A 19,918-nucleotide genomic window follows, 5' to 3' on the forward strand; every position below is an offset into this window, starting at 1 on the left:
CAGCACTTTGGCATCTGAAGACAAAGAGCACATATGTGCTGAAGGCCACATATGAATGATTTTTATATCAGATTTTTAAAGGAAACATTTTCTTTGCAACAAAAATATGGATAAAATCTGAGCAAAGCTGGATCTAAGCAGAACAAACCCTGGGGTGTGTACAGGGCCACGCTCCAGCACACAAGCAGAAACCTGGGATTTAGGAGGGAGGAATTCCATCCCGTGGTGACAAATCTGCTCCCTGTAGGAAAGTTAGATGGACAAAAAAACCCATTCTCAAGAATTTTTAAGTGTACAATAATCCCACAGTTGGGATTCTCTACAAACACCAGTTTTCCCAGAGCCCTTCCCATGAGTAATGCCTCAGTTTCATTTGTGGGGTGAATAAGGGAGCCCATAATAAGCTGGTAAACAGTGACTTCATGCCTCCAGTAATTAAAAATGCAGCGTGAGGCTTCTAACATCAGCTAAAACCTGAGCCAATCCATCCATGCTGCAAGACCAGCTGTGCTCCGCGTGTGTTTCCAGCACGGGAGAACAGACAGGAGACATCAGAACTGCTGACAGAGCCAGCCTCTCACATTCTGCCTGCAAATGGGTTCGACTTTCCTCAAAAAACAAGGAGAGACAGAAAAATCTCATTGGAAAGGCCACTGGAGTATAGAGCAAAAACAAATCTTTGGGATTTCTTTCCTGAAATTACTTAAAAGTCTGTGTTAAGACTGTAAAAAGCTGTGTGGGAAGCAGCTGGGGACAACAGGCACAGAATTCCAAAATCTGCCTGGAATTCTCCTTGGCCACTTGGGATGAGGGAGATGATGCAAGCTGGGGAAAGACGAGGTCAGCAGGAAGGCAGTTCTGTTATCACAGCAGGTCTGGTCTTCCTGGCAACTTGGGGCTTGTTTTCCCTGGAAGAATTAGTAAAAAATCCAATTTACCAGGAATTTGGGACATCATCACTTTTACAGTTATTCATTCCATACTGGAAGCAGAAACTTGCAGAACTGGCCCAGGACCGGGAAGTGCTGTGGGAAGTTGGGAAGCTCCGACCCAAACAGGTCCTTTCTGAGCTGACAATGCACCCACAAGGGCTCGCACTACGACAAGGGGACTGTCCCGTTTTTCCCTTTCCCCGCACGTGTTTTTGAGGAAGACTTGTCCAGGTCCCATCATTCCCCGAAGAACTTTCCGAGGAGGGTGGAAAAGCACTGGAACGGCTGCCCAGGGAGTCGTGGACTCTACCTGTCCTGGTCCCTCAGGATGTGCCCGTTGGGATCGGTGTCCGATCCCGTCCCTCAGGATGTGCCCTTTGGGACCGATCCCGTCCCTCAGGAGGTGCCCGTTGGGATCGGTGCCTGATCCTGTCCCTCAGGAGGTGCCCTTTGGGACCGACCCCGTCCCTCAGGCCGTGCCCGTTGGGATCGGTGCCCGATCTCCGATCCCGTCCCTCAGGATGCGGTTGTTGCGATCGATCCCATCCCCTATCCCGTCCCTCAGGATGTGGTTGTTGCGATCGAGCCCATCCCCGTTCCCGCCCCTCAGGCCGTGCCCGTTGGGACCGATCCCGTCCCTCAGGCCGTGCCCGTTGGTATCGGTGTCCGATCTCCGATCCCGTCCCTCACGATGTGGTTGTTGCGATCGATCCCATCCCCGTTCCAGCCCCTCAGGCCGTGCCCGTCGGGGTGGATCCCGTCCCTCACGATGTGGTTGTTGCGATCGATCCCATCCCCGATCCCGTCCCTCACGATGTGGTTGCTTCGATCGATGCCCGACCCCCGTTCCCGCCCCTCAGGCCGTGCCCGTGGGGGCGGATCCCGCCCCGCCCCTCCCGGTCACTCCGTGGCTCCGCCCGCGCGCCCTCGCGGTGCGGCGCAGTCTCGCGAGAGCGGCGGCGCAAGATGGCGGCGCGGAGCCGAGGCCCGTGAGGCGCGGGTGGAGCTGCGGCCGCTCCGGGGGCTCCGGGCGGGACCGGCCCCGCGGGCTCCGAGCGCTCCGGGCGCTCCCGCCGGCCATGACCGGCGAGAAGCTCCGCTCGCTGCGCAGGGACCACAAGCCCAGCAAGGAGGACGGGGACCTGCTGGCGGCCGGCGAGGACGAGGCGGCCGCGGCGCCCGGGGGCGCCTTCACGGGCGGGAAGGGCGGGCGGGCCGGGGGGCACCGCGGGCCCGGAGCGCACCGGCACCGCCCGCCGGCCCGGGCCGCTCCCGCCGGGCCCGAGCGCGGCCCCTTCCCCGTGCACGAGTGCGTGTTCAAGGGGGACGTGCGGCGGCTCTCGGCGCTCATCCGCACCCAGGGCATCGCCCAGAAGGACAGTCACGGTGAGCGGGACACACCGGGGCATCCGGGGCTCGGGACCGCGTCCCGCCGGGGCGGGAGGTGCGAATGCGGAACGGGGAAGTAGGGAATTCGTGGGAGTTTTATATGGGAGTTTCCTAAGGGTGTGTGAATCCCCTTTAGGAAGGACTTTGGACAAGGGATGGAGTGACTGGACGAGGGGATGGCGTCTACTGACAGAAGGCAGGGCTGGATGGGATACTGGGAAGGAATTGTTCCCTGGCAGGGTGGGCAGGCCCTGGCACAGGGTGCCCAGAGCAGCTGGGGCTGCCCCTGGATCCCTGGCAGTGCCCAAGGCCAGGCTGGACACTGGGGCTTGGAGCAGCCTGGGACAGCGGAAGATGTGGCACTGGATGGGTTTTAAGGTTCATTCCAACCCAAACCATTCCGTAATTCCATGATTTTCGTAATATGAATGAGCAGTGTTGGCTTCAGTACCGGCACTGTCCTGGCAGAGCTGCCTCTGCCCAGGTGTTGTTCTGTGTCCAAGATCCCACTGCATTTAAAAGATTCGTTCTTTTTAAGGTGTCTGAGCTGTCACCTGTTTGCTTTGGGGGATGGTGAGAGGTTCCTTTGGCTGTTGGCAGAGCAGTCTTTGATATTTTCTCAGGCTAGAAAAAACCAAACCTTTTTTCTCCTTTGTTTTTAAATGCTGTGGTTCTGGATTTTGAGAGAGTTGTTCACAGCTGCTCCTCTGCAAATGCTCTGTCCACAGCAATGTCAGTGGCAGAGGTGGAATCTGATCCTTGTGCTGCTCTGAAATTTGTAAATATTGAATGTCTTGCCAGGCCTTTTAAAAGCACTTTAATTTGGGGAATGCTTTATACTGTTAACAACTAAATTAGCCTGGGGGATCAGCTTGACCTTCGTGGTTAGTTTTAATCTCTATTTTTAATACCTGTTTCAAGAGTAACGTGATCCGTTTCTGCTGGAGAATTCCAAGTTCCACGTGTGTGTTGTCTGAGAAGTTGTGATAAAGGGGACACTTGTGTTGTGTTTCTGATAAGGAGATTGGCTGTGCTTAATTGTGGTCTGTAGATTCAAAAGGGACACGAAGATAGAGGGTGTCTGGGAGTGGCACGATGGCAGGAGTGATGGAATCGGGAATTCCAGCTGTGTCTGTGGTGGCATTGGGCACTGGAACGCAGCTGAGGGATGCAGAGTAACACAGGGCTCAGCTCCCAGCCAGGATGGGCAGGAGTGTTCCCTACAACTGGCACAGCGCTTTCCTAAGGGCAGTGTTCCAAATCCAGCTACAGATCTGTTTATCCTGCCACCTTCATTCCAGCAAATCCTGCTAGAATGAAAGCAGCAGACTTGGGGAGGATTTTTCCCACTCGCTCTATTCCTGCTGCTGCTTCTCCCTGTTCCTCCTCCAGTTCCTCTTCAAGCAACTCAGCAGCAGCAGCAACTCCAGCTCTTTACTTGAAGGCACTTCCTGATCCCTCTTTGTTGCACTTTCACCCTCAGTGTGTATCACAAACATTGATTCCATCCTTTTTTAATCCATATATATCCTATATAAATCTCCAGTTAATACCTCTTTGCTTTCCCAGCTCTGCTTAGAGTTGGGACACTTTGGGGATCTCTGACTCACCATCTTCCTCCAAGTTTTTACTTGAACTATTCAGAAAAAACCCCACAACAAACTCTTGATGGCTTGACATTCCAAAGGGCTGAGTAACATTTCCTTGTTATTGTTTTCTTCCTGCCTGATTCCATCTGTCACTTGTTTACACACTGGAGCTGGGAATTATTTGGGGGACACTCCAGCTGATCATTTGCTCAGAAATACACCAGAGGAATCCTGGGATGTGATAAGGATTGGACAGAGGGGAGAGAGAACTTATTGTTAATAATCCAGGCCTGTTTTAGTGTTGGTTCAGTGCAGGAAAGCCAAATCCTGTGGAATGGGAGACTCCTGCTGTTCTGCTAAAAGCAATTGAGTGTTAATTGAGTGCCTGCCCGGCTCCCTAAATTAGCCTCCAAATCACTGCCCAGAGGAAGGCCAGTGTCATTATTCCCAAACAATGAGTTTCCTGGGAGAAGCCTGTAGCTACACCTAGTAGATGACTTACAATTTTATTATATCATGCATTTAAGAGCTTAAATCCTGGAACAGACAAATCCTCTTGCTGAATTACTGCTGGAAAACAGCTGGAAAAAACAGCCCTGGCTCCCTGTAGGTTTGCAGGTGCCTCAGCAGAGGTGAAAGGCCACACGTGTGTGGGGACAGGTGCTGTGTTAGAGGTGTGTTTCTGTGCCAGCAGGCCTGGATGTGCACAGGCAGGATTCCAGGAGCTGCTGGAGCACTGATTTCTTGGGACAGGGGGCTGTAGCTGTGCTGGGCACTGGTTGAGGCCTCACCTCAAACCCTGGGTTCAGTTCTGGGCCCCTCATTCCAACAAAGACCTTGAGGGGCTGGAGTGTGTCCAGAGCAGGGAGTGGAGCTGGGAAAGGGGCTGGAGCCCCAGGAGAGGCTGAGGGAGCTGGGAAGGGGCTGGAGCCCCAGGAGAATTCCTGAGGGAGCTGGGAAGGGGCTGGAGCCCCAGGAGAATTCCTGAGGGAGCTGGAAAGGGGCTCAGGCTGGAGCAAAGGAGGCTCAGGGGGGACCTTGTGGCTCTGCACAAGTCCCTGACAGGAGGGGGCAGCCGGGGGGGTCGGGCTCTGCTGGCAGGGAACAGGAACAGGAGGAGAGGGAACGGCCTCAGGCTGGGCTGGGGAGGCTCAGGGTGGACATCAGCAGGAATTTCTGCATGGAAAGGGTGGTCAGGCCTTGGCAGGGGCTGCTCAGGGAGGTTTGGAGTGCCCATCCCTGGAGGTGTCCCAGGAAGGGCTGGAGGTGGCACTCAGGGCTCTGGGCTGGGGACAAGGCGGGGATTTGGAACAGCTTGGGCTCAGTGATCCTGGAGGGATTTTCCAACCTGTGATTCCATGATTCTATGAAAGCATTTCCCCATGGATCACATCATTTGCATTTCCTGAGCACACGGTGTGGCTCCCTCTCAAACGTGCTCCTCAGGAAGGTTATTTCCGTCCCTAGCAGAGCCTGGCAGCATCCAGGATTCCCAGTGCTGTGCTGGCTCCCAGATGTTGGAGCAGCTATTAATAGAAGCAGGAGTTTAGCTGGGTTAGTGTATAATGAGCTGGGATGTGGCTGCCTGGGATGCTGTCAGTGTCCTGCTAGGATGAAATGCAGGACACATTGAACAGCCCTTTCAACCCCTCTTGGGCAAGCAGGGCAGAGTTTCCATCTCCATCCAAAATTCCATGATGCTGCAGGGTGCTGGCATTTCTGTAGCAGCCTCTCCCAGATGTGCAGCACATCCTCTGCACAGAGCAGGTTCTTCCTGCTGACAAAATGGAAGTTAGAAAATAACTCTCAATCAAGTGTGTGTGTATTAGAATTGCACAAGAAATTTGTTCTGCAGCATTTTTTCTCTCGACTGCTCTAAGAAAGTGTTTAAATGTGCAAAATACAGTTAAATGGAAGAACTTTGCGTCCTTAAGCTCCCTAAATGAAGTGTGTCATGAGCCTGGTAGCAGCATTAATCCAGGAAAAACAGCTCTGGGTGCCTCACAGTGAATATTTAACAACACAAATACCACCTGTGTCATGAGCATTGCCAGGAAAATGGGGGCAGGTTTGAGAGGCTGCTGATCATCCCCAAAGCTTTCTTTGGAAACAACCAAAAGGCAGCTTTGTAGTGAAGGTGTTGTTCCTGCTTAATATGCCCAGTGCTGTAGTTGTAAAAAATGAGTACTCAGTCTTTGAAAAATTAATACAACAGGCCGTTAAATTTTTAATCAGTATCATATCTGTGAGTAGCTTTTAACCCAGATATGTCAGGCTGGAAAGGGATCAGACCCTTCAGCCTGTGGGGTGCAGTGGGGTTTGGGTTGTGTCGTTCTCAGAGACACAACTGGACCTCTTTGCCTGGAGTGAGTTTCAAGACATCATTAAAAACCCTCTCTTGGCCCATGAAATGTGTCTCGAAATATTTATTTTGACAATTACAATCCACAGGGTTGCTTAGAAAAATGTCACTCCTCTGGTGGGTGTTGGTGTGTTCCTGGGTTAGAGCAGGAACTGGGGTTTTCTAAGGAAGGGATTGCAATGGATTCTGGTAACTTTAATATCTTTTATTTCTGTGGTTTATTTTAGGAAACACTCCTTTACATCTTGCTGTGATGTTGGGACATAAAGGTGGGTAGAACCATTTGTTTTGTTTCCTCTTCAAGTGATCTTGAAGATTTGGGGGCAAGAGGAAAGAGGGATGTAATCTTGTGTTTCAAGCTAGTGAGGTTTTCTGGGAAGAAGATGCCACATGGATTTGGAGAAGAGTGGGAAAAGAAATCTGGGGTTTATTCCCAATATCCCATCTAACCCTCTGGCAGTGAAGCCATTCCCTCTTCCCTGTCACTCCTTATCCCCAGTCCCTCTCCAGCTCTCCTGGAGCCCCTTTAGGCACTGCAAGGGGCTCTGAGGTCTCCATGGATCCTTCTTTTCTCCAGGTGAACACCCCCAGCTCTCCCAGCCTGTCTATTGAACTGGAAATGGAATCTGGCTGGTAATTCCAAGCTTATTTGCCTGCTCCCTGCAGAGTGATGTTCTTGTCCTGGGCACTGTGTTTAAGGAACCATAAAAATCCCTCGGTGTCTTGGCTGGGTTAGTCAGGGCCTTTGTTTATTCCCACAGGAGACAGTTCATTCAGCAGGGAAGTATCTCTTCCTCCCCAGCCTCTGAGCCTGCCATTGACTCACAGCTGCTGCATCTGGAATGACCAGTGCAGTTTCCTGTGGCACTTGTGGTAGGAAAATAACCCAGGAAGTCCCAGTCTTGGTGATGAGACATTCCTTCAGCTCCAGCTCCAGCTGGGCCTGCTCCATCAGCTCCAGACAGCTCAGGATGGCTTCAGTGACATGTGCTGAGGTTTCCCTGTGGTTGGAAAATGAAGAACTGTTTCCAAGGAGCACATGGGAACACTGGAGCCCTCCTTGTCTCCTTAATTTTTTCATTCCACTGTCACTTTTCACCTGTGGACAGGGAATGCAAGTGCAGCTGTGTGGTACAGTTGGGTTACACACCTGCTCTGAGGCTTCCCTGGAACAGCAGCGCCTGTTTGCCCTCTTTAAATCCCAGATTCCCCAGCTTGTTCTGGGACACAGGGATGTGTTGGTGCCTCAGCCTCCTCTGCCTCCCATACACCTGATGGACTTGGGACTTGCCCCAAATCCGTGTCCCCATGGTCCGTTCACCCCTCGGAGAGGGATGAAGGCGCTGAGGTATCTCTTGGTGCATGGGTTTGTGTGTGAAGCAGAGAGAGCTGATGTCATCCATTAAATATAAATATCCTTGTTCCATAGTGGTGTGTGTATCTGACATGCAGAAATGTTATAAAAAGCAAAATCCACGTAGCAGGAGGGACAAGTGTGCAGTGTTATGTAATTGGTGGCTGATCAGCAATGATTTTTAGTGCTAATATTGAACAGGAGAGTGCAGGAAGGACTTGCATAGATGGCTTTGTTTGTTAGAGTGAGTCAGATTCCAGATACGTGTTTCGATAATCTGTGTAATATCTCTGATATGCATTGCTTTAGTAGAGTTTTATTCTGACTGATCCTGCTGCATCCCTGATGTTTGCTGTTAATAACTGTGGATATTTTGTGGATATTTTGTCCTAGAATGTGCCCACCTGCTTTTAGCCCATAATGCTCCAGTAAAGGTGAAAAACGCTCAGGGATGGAGCCCTCTGGCCGAAGCCATCAGCTATGGAGACAGACAGATGAGTAAGCACCTCTTCCTTCATCCAAATTTGCCAATTAATCCCAAACTGGGGCTCATTCAGAACAGGAAGGCAAAGCTCTCAAGATGTGTTATTTTCCCACAGCGCTCTTTCAGCTCTCTGAAAGGTTTCTCTTAATCAGCTGAACATTTTATATCTAAACGTGATAAGGCACATCCATTTCTGTGATAAGAAGTTGCACTGGGTTACATAAGCCAACTGTTAACTCTGCTCAGACTGAAGGGATTGGGAAAGCTCTGCACGAGCATTCCAGGTTTGGAATGGGAGTGACAGGATCCAAATGGATTTTAGCTGTGTGGGATCATCTCCTTGGAGCTGCTCCCTGTGGTCACAGGTTTGTTTTTGTACCAGTTGCCAATGGGATGTGGCTTTTAGGCTGCATCTCAACAGGCCAGTGGGGAAATATAATTTATTATTTATTATTCAAATATTATTTATTCACCTCAGACATGGAGTAGTAGAGGGAAATTATTCTGGTGCTACTCACTGGTGGATGTTAACAGTATTTGGTACTGCCATGTGTGGTGGTGCATTCCTATAGCAGAAAACTCACTATATATTACATCTATAAATGTATTATTAATATATTAATGCACTAAATTGTAATCTACCAGCAGCATTCTCATGTCAGCTCCTCACTACTGATTTTCTCAATGGAGCAGATGTCACACATATTCAGTGCCATATATTTGTACCCACATATTTACTAATACCTGTGTAAAAACCCTCTTGGCATGATTATTTAGTTTATTTTACAAACAGTTTCTTCCTGGGGTGACCAGAGCAGGTTAATGTGCACTTACTGTAACTGGGATTAATTTCTCCGAGGTCTGATGAAATGTTCCATTGCACTGTTGGGTTTAAGACTTCAAGTAAGGCACTCACCTGTAATTACCAAACAAACTGAGTTCATGGATTAATTCCTGTGCAGTTTCAGCACTCCTGAGGAAGCTCAAGCAGCAGTCCAGGGAAAGTGTTGAAGAGAAGAGACCTCGGTTATTAAAAGCCCTGAAAGAGGTGAGTTGTGCTGACAGAAACAGATGGGGTGGAAAGCAGTGGCTTGTGTTCTGAGTATGGACACTCTGGAAAACTGTCAGGAAGTTTTTTCCATGTTTTTACCAATCCTTTGCTCTTAAAAGCAATCTTGGCTCCGTTTTAAGAGGTCACAGAATCATATTTATTTTAAGATAATGCTTCCTTTCAACTTTTAGAAATTCAAATAAAAGGTTTATGTAAGACAGACCTGCTCGTCATCTTTGCAATCTCAGACTTAAAGAATCTCTATTTCTTTAGATCATTAGGGCTTTCTTAAGTCTTGTATCAGTGAATAATTTCCTGGTCTGTTCAGTCCCCAGATGACACTTGCTCAGTGATGGAGGGGATTTTTGGTTTCATTCTCCATCAGCATCCAGCAGCCAATTCCCCTTGGGCACAGTGAAATTTTGCTCAGTTTGGGGACAGCAATTTGCAGAAATGCAGGTGTTTATCACAAGTTAATGAAATTGTCCCTCTGAAAGCTGAGCTGTGGTGGTGATCCCTGAGCACCCTCGTGATGGGGTTGGCTTTGGCTGGAGGCACAGGAGGTCTGACCTGATGACTCCAGCACATTTCCACAAGGCCAGTGGAAATGGGTGTTTGCAATACTCCTGCCTGAAACTTGACTCATTAATTATTGTATAATTAATTCTAATTCCGTGGGGTTGGATGGGATCAATCAGAGCAAGCAGAGAGCTCCACAGGTGTTTTTTAAACACATGTTTACAATAAATCTTTTGCAATCCAGGGCTTGATGGTAGTGTGAATTAGTATTAAAAAATGATTAAAAATGTGAGTTCAAATGAGTTACATTATTTTACCATTATTGATTCTGCTGCAGCTAAAGCTTCAGTAATGTCTAGGTTCAGTGTAAATTCAAGTACAACGTTTGAGAAAGTTTTCTTTGTTTGCCAAACACAACTTCTGCCTGTGTTTCAGCAAATTTTACAGTTATTTAGCCTCAAAAGCTTGTTAATACATTCTTCTTTTCTTCTCAGCTAGGTGACTTCTATCTAGAGCTTCACTGGGATTTTCAAAGTTGGGGTGAGTGATTCCATGTCCCTCCCTCAGGGAGATAATGCAATCAGCCTGCAGCACACTTGTTCTCCTCTGGTTTGTGCTGGAACATTCACAGTCCAGTGCTCAAGATTTGAGTCCTAAGGAAAGGACACACAACTTTTTCCAGATTTATTTTTGGTTATTCACTTTTGAGGCTGAATTCTCTTCTGTCATCCAGTGACTCAGTAGGGGAGGGAAGGAGCTGTTTGCTTTAAGAACGTGGTCCATGGAAGGTGTCCCTGCCCATGGCAGGGGGTGGAATGGGATGATCCTTAAGGTCCCTCCCAACCCACACCAGTCTGGGATTCCATGATTCTGTGTGCTTTAATAAAGGCTTAGTCCAAGCTTAATGCTTTGGACCATTTTTTCTGCTTTAATTGGAGCCAGGCTTTCAGTTGGTGCAATGTATAAACTGTCAAATGCCAGAACTCAAATTGTGAACAGCCAGAATTATTAGAATTTATAAATGGTTTACCTGTGATGGAGATAGAAATTCTGGCTGATATTGGAAGCAGCGTGTGCAATTACAATTTGGTTTTATCAAACAGAAATACCCCTGGTGTTGGTTGTGTTTGACTGAGATGATGATGGAAAATGCTGTATTTGTACTAAAACACATTCCAGAATCAAACTGATGGAGTGGTTTTAATGGGAATACTTTGAAGGGGGATCTCAGTGTCCTGATTGCCTTTTCTCTCCCTCCCTTAGTGCCTTTACTTTCCCGAATTCTGCCTTCTGATGCATGTAAAATACACAAACAAGGTATAAATATCAGGTGAGTGCTGCTTTTGTACCCAAATACCTGTGTGCCAGGGAAAAGCTGGATCCCAGTGGGCCTGACAGAATCCCCTGAGGAGTCTGGGCACATCCATGACACAGCACTGTGGCTTGGAATTTCAGGCTCTCTGATTATCTCCTTTGAGGTGAATTTAACTTAAATATAGAGCAAGAGCAGTTCAGCTGGATAAGGCTTTATCTACCAGACATGCCAGTGAAAACCAGGGGTTGGGATATTTATAACACAATTGCAAATAAATTGCAGTATTTTGTGGAGAAATGTTGCTGCTCCAGTCTGTAGTTAAAAAACCAAAGTGATACAATTTCTCTCTTTAAAGTGTCTAATGTAACAAATTCACAAATTCAGTGGGGGGTTTCAAGAGTCTCTTCAAGCTCAGCTCTTCAACTGCTTTAGTTTGGAATCAAATGTATTCTCTGGCATTTTCTTCAGGGGCCAAAGTTTAAAACAGGCAAGAATATGATCCTGGAGATTCAACCTGTAGAAGGTTTTGCTCTATTAAAGGTGTAGCTTGGGTGTGTAAAGTAAATTTTTAGGTGAAATTTGAGTCTGGGGCTGTTACTTTCCTTCTCATTTCTGAGTGCTCTGCCTGTACAAGGGCTGAACTGAGGGGAAATAGATAAATAGAAAAGTTTTTTCCTTGGAATCAGAGGCAAATGTATGAGGAGTTTTAACCCCTCACCACTTGGAGCTGAAGAAGTCACCCAGTTCAGGTTCTTTAACCACCTTTTTAAGAGAAACAAATGCTCTGGCAATACTGGATGTGAATTGCTACAGAGATCCATGGCCTTGGCTCCATCTTCTTCCAGTTATTCAGGTCTGCAGGAGCATTTCCTTTGTGTTGGTGAGGGAGAAAAATAGAAATAGCAATGAAACTAAGTCAGGTTAAAAAAAAGAGTTTGTTTCTTAGTCCTCTTCAGAATTTGGGTCATGTCCCAATATTGTTACTCAAGTCAGGGGCTGTGTAGGACAGTGCTGAGGAGTTGTTTCTCAATGTGTAACACTTGAATTAATTCTCTCCCCTCCTCATGCTGGCAGTATCAAATACAATTTTCTGAAGAAAACTTGACCTTTATAGCAATTTTTTGCTGATTTCTGCATCTAGGCTTCACTTACAAAATCCTCTGAAAACTCAGCCCTTTATGTGTTTGTTTGCCATTAAAAAAATTGCTTTTCTTCTTGAAAGCTGATTTTCCTCCTGTGTTCATGGGTCATTTGTGTGAAATGTGGCTTTGTTTGCACAGGCTGGACACAACTCTGATAGACTTTACAGACATGAAGTGCCAACGAGGGGATTTAAGCTTCATTTTTAATGGTGACGCCGCACCCTCCGAATCTTTTGTAGTTTTAGACAATGAGCAAAAAGTTTACCAGCGAATACATCACGAGGTAAAGCTCTGGGAAGGGGGTGGGACACATCCCAGGCTTTTTTGGGAATGTATTAAACAAAATTTGCCTCAGAAAGACCCAAAGGACTGCAAACCAAAGAATTTTTCCCTCAGTTGTTCCAACTTGAGCTGTGAAGGTGACGTTGAATTTTGTGAGGAAAACCAGCTTTGAATCCAGATTTCTGATGGAGGAAAAGTTGGAATGGGAGTAGATTGGAAAGATTATGGTTTAAATTATGATGTACTGCTTTTAATCTTTCCACTGGGCTTAATTTAGGTGTCCTCAGGTGGGTTTTCAGACCCGTTCCCACTGCTTTGCATCCTTTTAGTCACTCCATGGCCAGTTCAGCTGATAACAACGTGACTCACTGGACCTCCTGTAATTAGTCAAGTCTTTAATTACAGCTTTATCCCCCAATCACTTAAACAGATGGATTATTGCCTCTGGAAAGGGTGTGGCTGCTGAGCTGCTGGATAAATCCCATTTGGATGCTTTATTCACATTAATATTCAAGATTAAACTATTTGGAAACCATTTGGCCAGAGGTTTTATAAAACCATTTGAAAATTCAGGAAATGCTGCTTCTGGGAAAAGATCCAAAGGACAAGGCTTATGGATTTGTATTTATTTGTGTATTTTTAGAAGAAGTAATCATTGTTTGTAAGTTCTGCTGAGTATTTTGGAATTTTTCTTCCAGGAATCTGAGATGGAGACAGAAGAGGAGGTTGACATTTTGATGAGCAGTGATATTTACTCTGCCACCTTATCCACCAAATCCATCACGTTCACACGGGCCCAGACAGGGTGGCTCTTCAGGGAGGACAAAACTGTGAGTGGGAGGGAAGCTCAGAGCCTGGTGCTGGGCAGGAAGGAGGAGGGAAAGGGGCCGGAAGAAGCACTGGAACAGATTTCCCAGAGCAGCTGTGGCTGCCCCATCCCTGGAAGTGCCCCAGGCCAGGCTGGACAGGGCTGGGAGCAGCCTGGGACAGTGGAATGTGTCCCTGCCCTGGTGGGGGGTGGCACTGGGTGGGCTTTGAGGTCCCTCCCAATGCAAACCAATCCAGGATTCTGAAAGGATAAGATGTTCAGGACAAAGGAAAAATCCCTCTCCCTGTATCCCCAGTTGTCACCAGTTCATTCCATGTGTAATCTCTCTGCTGGACTGCCTTCAGAAGGAGAAACTAGGAAGAAAGATACTGTAGCTGTTGGGCAGGGGGAGGACAGATTGTACTGGAATGACTTCATTCCAGGAGTCTCTGATCTCTGCAGGTTGATTCCAGGGAGTGCAGGAAGGATTCTGTGCATTCCCATCAGAGAAAGGCAGGGATGGGAGTGCTCTGGAAAGGGATTTCACTCAAATTCTTAAACAATCTCTGTCTTAAAGCTTCCCTTGATAAGAAGTACCTGTTCCTGCTGGAGTTCTGGGATTGCCCATTGCCAGCCCATGTGGGGGCTGGGGGAATTCCAGCTCAATCTCCAAGTCCCCTTATTGCCATTATTGGATACACAAGAATTGAAATGTTTTTATTTTATCTTCTGTGAATCATTAATGTCCCAATTCCTTTCGTGCAGGAGAGAGTAGGAAACTTTCTGGCAGATTTCTACTTGGTGAACGGACTTGTATTGGAATCCAGGAAAAGAAGGGAACATCTCAGTGAGGAGGACATCCTTCGGAATAAAGCGATCATGGAGAGCCTGAGCAAAGGGGGCAACCTCATGGAGCAAAATTTTGAGGTATAACTGATAAACTGTTCCCAGGGTGTGGGAGAATAACCTTGCACACCGGTCTTTGTGCAAAATACATAGATAATGTTTTTATTTTCTTTTGATTGGCGTAATTTAAAAACAATAAACATGACCCACAAGTGTAACTGTGGTGATGCATTAATGAATTACCCTGATTAGTGCACACAGGGAGGGATTTCTGTGGTTATATTGGGTATTCAGATTTAATTTGTCTCTTAGAAGAGATGAGGGGTTTGGCTGTGGCAAATCACTTCGGATTCTTTTAGACCCAATGTTGATTGTTGGGAATGAAAGGGAAGCCAGAAAGGCAATCGTGTTCCTTTGAGCTTCATTAAAATGGGAGGAAGCCTGTGATTAGCACCAGGAGATGAAGAGCTCTTCAGAACGAGCCAGGCTTCAGCTGGGAACACACACAGAGCTTTTAAAGTGATTAATTTATTTCTGTGTGAGCTGGAGCTGCTGCCTTGGCGCTCAGACCCCTGAATTAACTCATTACGGTGGAGCAGCACAGCCCAATCCTATAGAAAGTGCCCTTGGAGGCCAAACACCTCAGTGGGGGCTGAGAGCAGGAGCCTGGGATGAGCAGGGCAGGCTTTGTGGCTGTTGCTGGAGCTGAGGGGCAGTTCCAGGAGGGAATGTCGGGCTGAGGGGGGGACAGGAGGCAGCGGGAGCTGAGCTGTGTTTGTCCCACAGCCCGTGCGCCGGCAGTCGCTGACGCCGCCGTCCCCCAACACCATCTCCTGGGAGGAGTACATCTCTGCAGAGAGTGGCAAGTGAGTGCTGCTGCAGCTGACAGGGATCCCAGGGACACCTCTGGATTCCTGGGATGGGGCTGGGGGCGTTTGGTGGGGCTTTCTGTATCCTCCACTTGGTGGGTGCTGCTTGCGTGTGGTTTTGTGGGGAGGGAGGAACGCTGGGTTTGGTGTCTGTGTTTGTTCTCCAGAGGGCTGGGAGGGGATCCCTGCGTGTGGGAACAGTGGCAGTGCCTCAGCTACAGGCAGGGAATCCTGGAATGCTTTGGATTGGAAGGGACCTTAAAGCCCATCCAGTTCCACCCCCTGCGTGGGCATCTCTGGGCAGTGGTTAATAGACACTTCCTGTAGGGTTTATTAACACCATGTTTATGAGGCATTGCTGGAAGATTTTCTTGGAGTAGTTTCCCTGTTCTTGTCTTGTCTCCTGGTTTAGCAGAACTCAGAGTAATCTAAATTAAGAGGGTTTTTTATCTTTACTCTGCACAGCTTTACAATAAAGCAAATCCTTTGAAAGTAGGGATTCTTCCCTGATGTTTTCCAACCCAAGGCTCTTTTCCTTCCTCTAAACTCACGGTTTCCCTGGGAAGCACTGACTTTGCCTCTCCCTCTCCCTCACAGAGCTCCTCACCTGGGCAGGGAGCTGGTCTGCAAGGAGAGCAAGAAAACCTTCAAAGCCACGATAGCAATGAGCCAGGAATTCCCGTTAGGAATCGAATCGTGAGTCCAAGCTCCTGGCCATGGGTGTTATTCCTGTAGGGAATGTTTTAACGTTTTCATGAACTGCAGAGTCCTCCAGACCCCAGGAGTGGGAGCTGGCAGTACAAAAGTCAGGCTGTTGAGCTAGGAATCCCTTACTGTGGGGAGCTGGGAGCTACTGTGGCTGGGGGAGGAGCCAAGCCCTTATCTGGCTTGATAAGGAGCAGAGCTTTGGGCTGGGTTATCAGTAACTGCTCCCTAATGGGCCTGAGCCCACAGAACTCTGAAATGGTTTTCCCCATAACAAGTTTTAGCACAAAATTGTGTCCCCTAAACCAGCTCAAAGGCAGGTCAGTTCCTCATGTCCGTGGAGGAGGGGGGTGCTACCTCATCCCTCATCTCCTGTGGAAAACGAGGACAAGGAATTGCTGTCCTGATGTTGGCTTGTTGTAATTCTGGATCACTGGGAGCTGGATGTGGGGTGACCCTGAAACCCTGGAGTGGAGAGGGGGAACGATGTCATTGTCATCTCCTCTGTTCCCCAGGCCCTTTGGATCATGTTTGCCTGTTCCAGAGGGACAAGGTGTGGCAGGAGGATCTGTCACAGGCTCTGCTCTCCTTTGCAGGTTGTTGAATGTCTTAGAAGTCATTGCACCCTTCAAGCACTTTAACAAACTTAGAGAATTTGTTCAAATGAAGCTTCCACCAGGCTTTCCTGTCAAATTAGGTAAGAGCACACAACAAGTCCTGGGGCTTTAAATATCCAGAATGTGGGCTTGGAAAAGCCCAACCATTCCCAGCACTGCCAAGGCCACCACTGCCTCATGTCCCCAAGTGCCACATCCACATGGCTTTGAAATCCCTGCAGGGACAGGGACTCACCCCTGCCCTGGGCAGCTGTGCCAGGGCTGGACAGCACTTTCCATGGAGAAATTTTCCCTAATATCCAATCCAGATCTAAACACGTGCACTTACTCCTGCAACATGTTCAGAAGGTGTTCTTTGGAGATTTGGGAAAGAACTCTCACCTCGGAGTGTGTTGCTGGAAATTGCAGGAGCACAGGAGTGCTGGGGCCTTGCTCCAAGGGCAGTGGGATGTGCTGGATTATTCCTGTATTGGAGGAGGCTCTCAGGTGTGGAATATTTTCTAACATTCCTGTGTTTCCTTTTCTTCAAGGATTACTGGTGATAGATTTACTTTTAGTGAAAAATACAAAACTGTTGCATTTGAAACAGATGGAAATGTGTAAAATCAACTTACTCATGGGATAGATGATCCCAGCACAGGCTGCCCAAAAGCAGTAGCCCCTTTCCTAAGGGATACAGGATTCCTGGAACTGCAGGGAGCTGTGTGAACCTGACAATCCTGGGCAGGCTGTGCTCTACCTCTGCCATATTTGCACAGCATTCCAGAGCAGTTTGGGTTGGGAGGGACCTCAAAATCCCTCCCATCCCAGGTTGCTCCAAGCCGCATCCAGCCTGGCCTTGGACCTTTCCAGGGCTGGGGATTGGTGCCATTCCTGGCTTTTCCTTGCCCCTCAGTGTGCCCTTTCCCTGCCCTGCAGATATCCCGGTGTTCCCCACCATCACGGCCACTGTGACGTTCCAGGAGTTCCGTTACGACGAGTTCGATGACTCCATCTTCACCATTCCCGACGACTACAAGGAGGATCCCAGCCGCTTCCCGGACCTCTAACGGGACTGCCAGGTTCCTGGGGAATATCCACATCCCAGGGAAAGGGAATGGCTGCACCCACAGTAGAGTAGAGCCGTGGGGCACAGCGCAAGGGATGAACTCCACGAGCCCGCAGCGAAGGGAACGAGCAGCAGTGCGGATGTGCTGGCACTGCACTGGGCATCCAGCCCCTCCAGCTCCCGCTTCCCAGAGCCTCCTGCTGCCATTCCCTTTGGCACAGCCAGTCCTGGCCCGGGAGCTGCCACCCCCAGCTGGGAGGAGCTGCTGGTTTTTAAATTTTTTACACGTGTGGTGATCCACAAGGCACTGCTGGACCTTGGCACCGAGCTGGGCCTGGGGCTGGGGGTGAGCCCCCCGTCCTTCCCGTGCTCCCTGTTCCCTGAGCTCACAGCTCAGCCACGGAATGTTGGAAGGTATCCCAAAGGAATGCCTTGGCTGTAGATGAATGAACCAAACGGGCACCACTGACACTTGGATTTCCTCCTGCAACCCAGGGCAGAGCCAGCTGTGCCCTGCAGGGAACGAGGCACCTCTGGAGCACTGGCCCAGCCTGGTGCTGGCCCTGCCTGATCCCTTCATTCCCGCTTCCCTCGCTGCTCTCTGCTCCCTGCCTGGCTCCCTGTGGTTTGGGGGAGCACTCCAGGGCTGCCTGGCCAGGAATGTCACTTGTTAATCCTTCATTTGACCCTCACTTGGGAGAGTTGTCCCAGGAAGGCCAAGCACCACCAGGCCAGTTTGTGTGTGCCCTCAGCAGCCTGGAAAACTGGGATGCACAGAGGCACTGGGAAAAGCTCAGGCATTCCCCCTTCATGCAGGAGGAGCTTTCCCTGCGCTCGGGGTCATCGTGGTGCTCTCGGGAGCTTTCATTGGGATGTTTCCACAGTCATTTCCTGCCTCTTCTTATTTTAATCAGAGAATCCCACACTGGCTTGGGGTGGGAGGGACCTTAAAGCTCATCTTGTCCAACCCTCCTTCATGGGTGTTTCAGTACTCCAGCTCCTCGAGCTTATTCCCATTCCCAGTGGTTCCAGTCTCCTCATCCGACAATAATCCACCTTTGTGGGGTTGGTCAGGCAGGATTTGTGCAAAAGGCTGATGGTGCTATTTGTTTGTATGAAGAAATTTAGATTCAAGTGCTGTGGTGTCATTGTACAAAAATGTAAATATTTTCCAAATTATATTCTTTGTGCACTGTAGGTAAAACTTTTTCTGGAATTCCATAGAGTTAAGGATCAAAGTTTATAATGAAGAGGATCACTGATGCTCAGTGGAGGGAACAGCTGTGCTGAGCACGAGGGACAAGGGAGGGGCTCAGCACAGGGCCAGGTGTCAGGCACACCTGAGAGCAGGGATTCCAAACTGCTGGAATCTCTGATCCATCCCAAAGAGGCTGCTCTGGGAAAGGACATGGAGGAGGCCCAGGGAATCCCTGTCGGCAAAATCCAGGTGCACTGGGGTGGGAGGGTGGGGTTGGTCCTTTCCCAGCACCTCTGTGAACCTGGGGAACAGGGGAGCACTGGGACATGTGGGAATAGGGAAACACTGGGACAGGGAAGTTCTGGGATGTGTGGGAACAGGGGAGCACTGGGACAGGGGAGCAGTGCAGCTTTGTTGTTAATTCAAACTCAAACCCAGCATAAAACTTTAGGGAAAACAAGCAAAGGGAAGTGACTCCTGCAGTGCTGTGTCAGGGCAGGTGTGGAGCATCCTCTGGGAATGATGGAACTTGTGCTCCCAGGTAATGATGAATTCCTGACGTGTTTCACACCTCTGGGATGAACTGACACCATTTGTGCTGCTCCTGGGAGCCAGGTGGGATCCTCTGGGACAGACTGGGAATGGCCGTGGGGCTGAGCTGGAGCTTGGATCGGTGCCTGTGGGGCAGCACAGGGCTCTGTCCCGTCCCTCCCTGGTGTCCCTTGTCCCTCCCAGGGGTCCCTTCAGGATGTTCTGTGGAGCTGCAGGACCTGTGCCAGGTGTGGAGCCGCAGCCGGTGCCCTACAGGGCACCCCATTCCTTGGGAATTCCAGTGAAGGCAGGAGGCTTCACCCCAAGGTGAATGTCAGAAATCCCTTTCCTCAGTGGTACAGGGAGGATCCCTGGTTTTTTGTGTTGCTTTGCATTTTTGGTTATCCCAAATTCATCCCTGGCTCCGTGGAAGCATTGCTGGGGCTGTGGGGCCTGGGCAGCGCAGCCACTGCTGGATCCCAGGGTGGATCCTGGGCTTGGAACTGGAAAACAAAAAGGGTTTTGTGCAGCCTTCCATGGGCCTGAGGCTCCTGTGGCTCCATCCCCCCGGGACAGCCCCTGCTGGGGGCTGCTGGCCGTGGGATGTCTGCCCCAAGCCCAGGGCAGGTCCTGGAAGTGTTTCCTGTGGTTCCTGTGGCCTCTGGCTGCAGATCCAGGGGATTTTAACTCCCCATGACACGGCTGCTCCCTGGGCCACCTGCAGGGTTTGCAGGAAGGGTGGCAGTGAGCTGCTCCTAAGGCTTGTTCTGTGTTGGAATGTGGGCACAGGTTTGGAACTGTCCTTGTTCTGGTTTATCCCAGGGAATCCCGGCTGCTCCTGCCCTCCCTGTGGAGCTGAGGGATGGGAATTCCCTGG

At 49.3% G+C, this 19,918-nt stretch overlaps 1 protein-coding gene across 1 annotated transcript; it reads left to right on the plus strand.

The window, feature by feature from the left end:
- Positions 1–1,917: 1,917 nt before the first annotated feature.
- Positions 1,918–18,758, plus strand: ANKRD13C (ankyrin repeat domain 13C). The gene is made up of 13 exons (XM_082287171.1): positions 1,918–2,318; positions 6,500–6,541; positions 8,020–8,124; positions 9,073–9,158; positions 10,175–10,220; positions 10,944–11,010; positions 12,276–12,420; positions 13,118–13,249; positions 13,993–14,154; positions 14,860–14,939; positions 15,540–15,638; positions 16,244–16,344; positions 17,183–18,758. The coding sequence occupies exons 1-13, from the start codon at positions 2,012–2,014 to the stop codon at positions 17,311–17,313; spliced, it is 1,503 nt and encodes a 500-aa protein (XP_082143297.1). The 5' UTR covers positions 1,918–2,011; the 3' UTR covers positions 17,314–18,758.
- The last annotated feature ends 1,160 nt before the right edge of the window (positions 18,759–19,918 follow it).

This window comes from Coloeus monedula (assembly GCF_965178545.1).
Source record: "Coloeus monedula genome assembly, chromosome: 9".
In the NCBI taxonomy this organism is placed as follows: domain Eukaryota; kingdom Metazoa; phylum Chordata; class Aves; order Passeriformes; family Corvidae; genus Coloeus; species Coloeus monedula.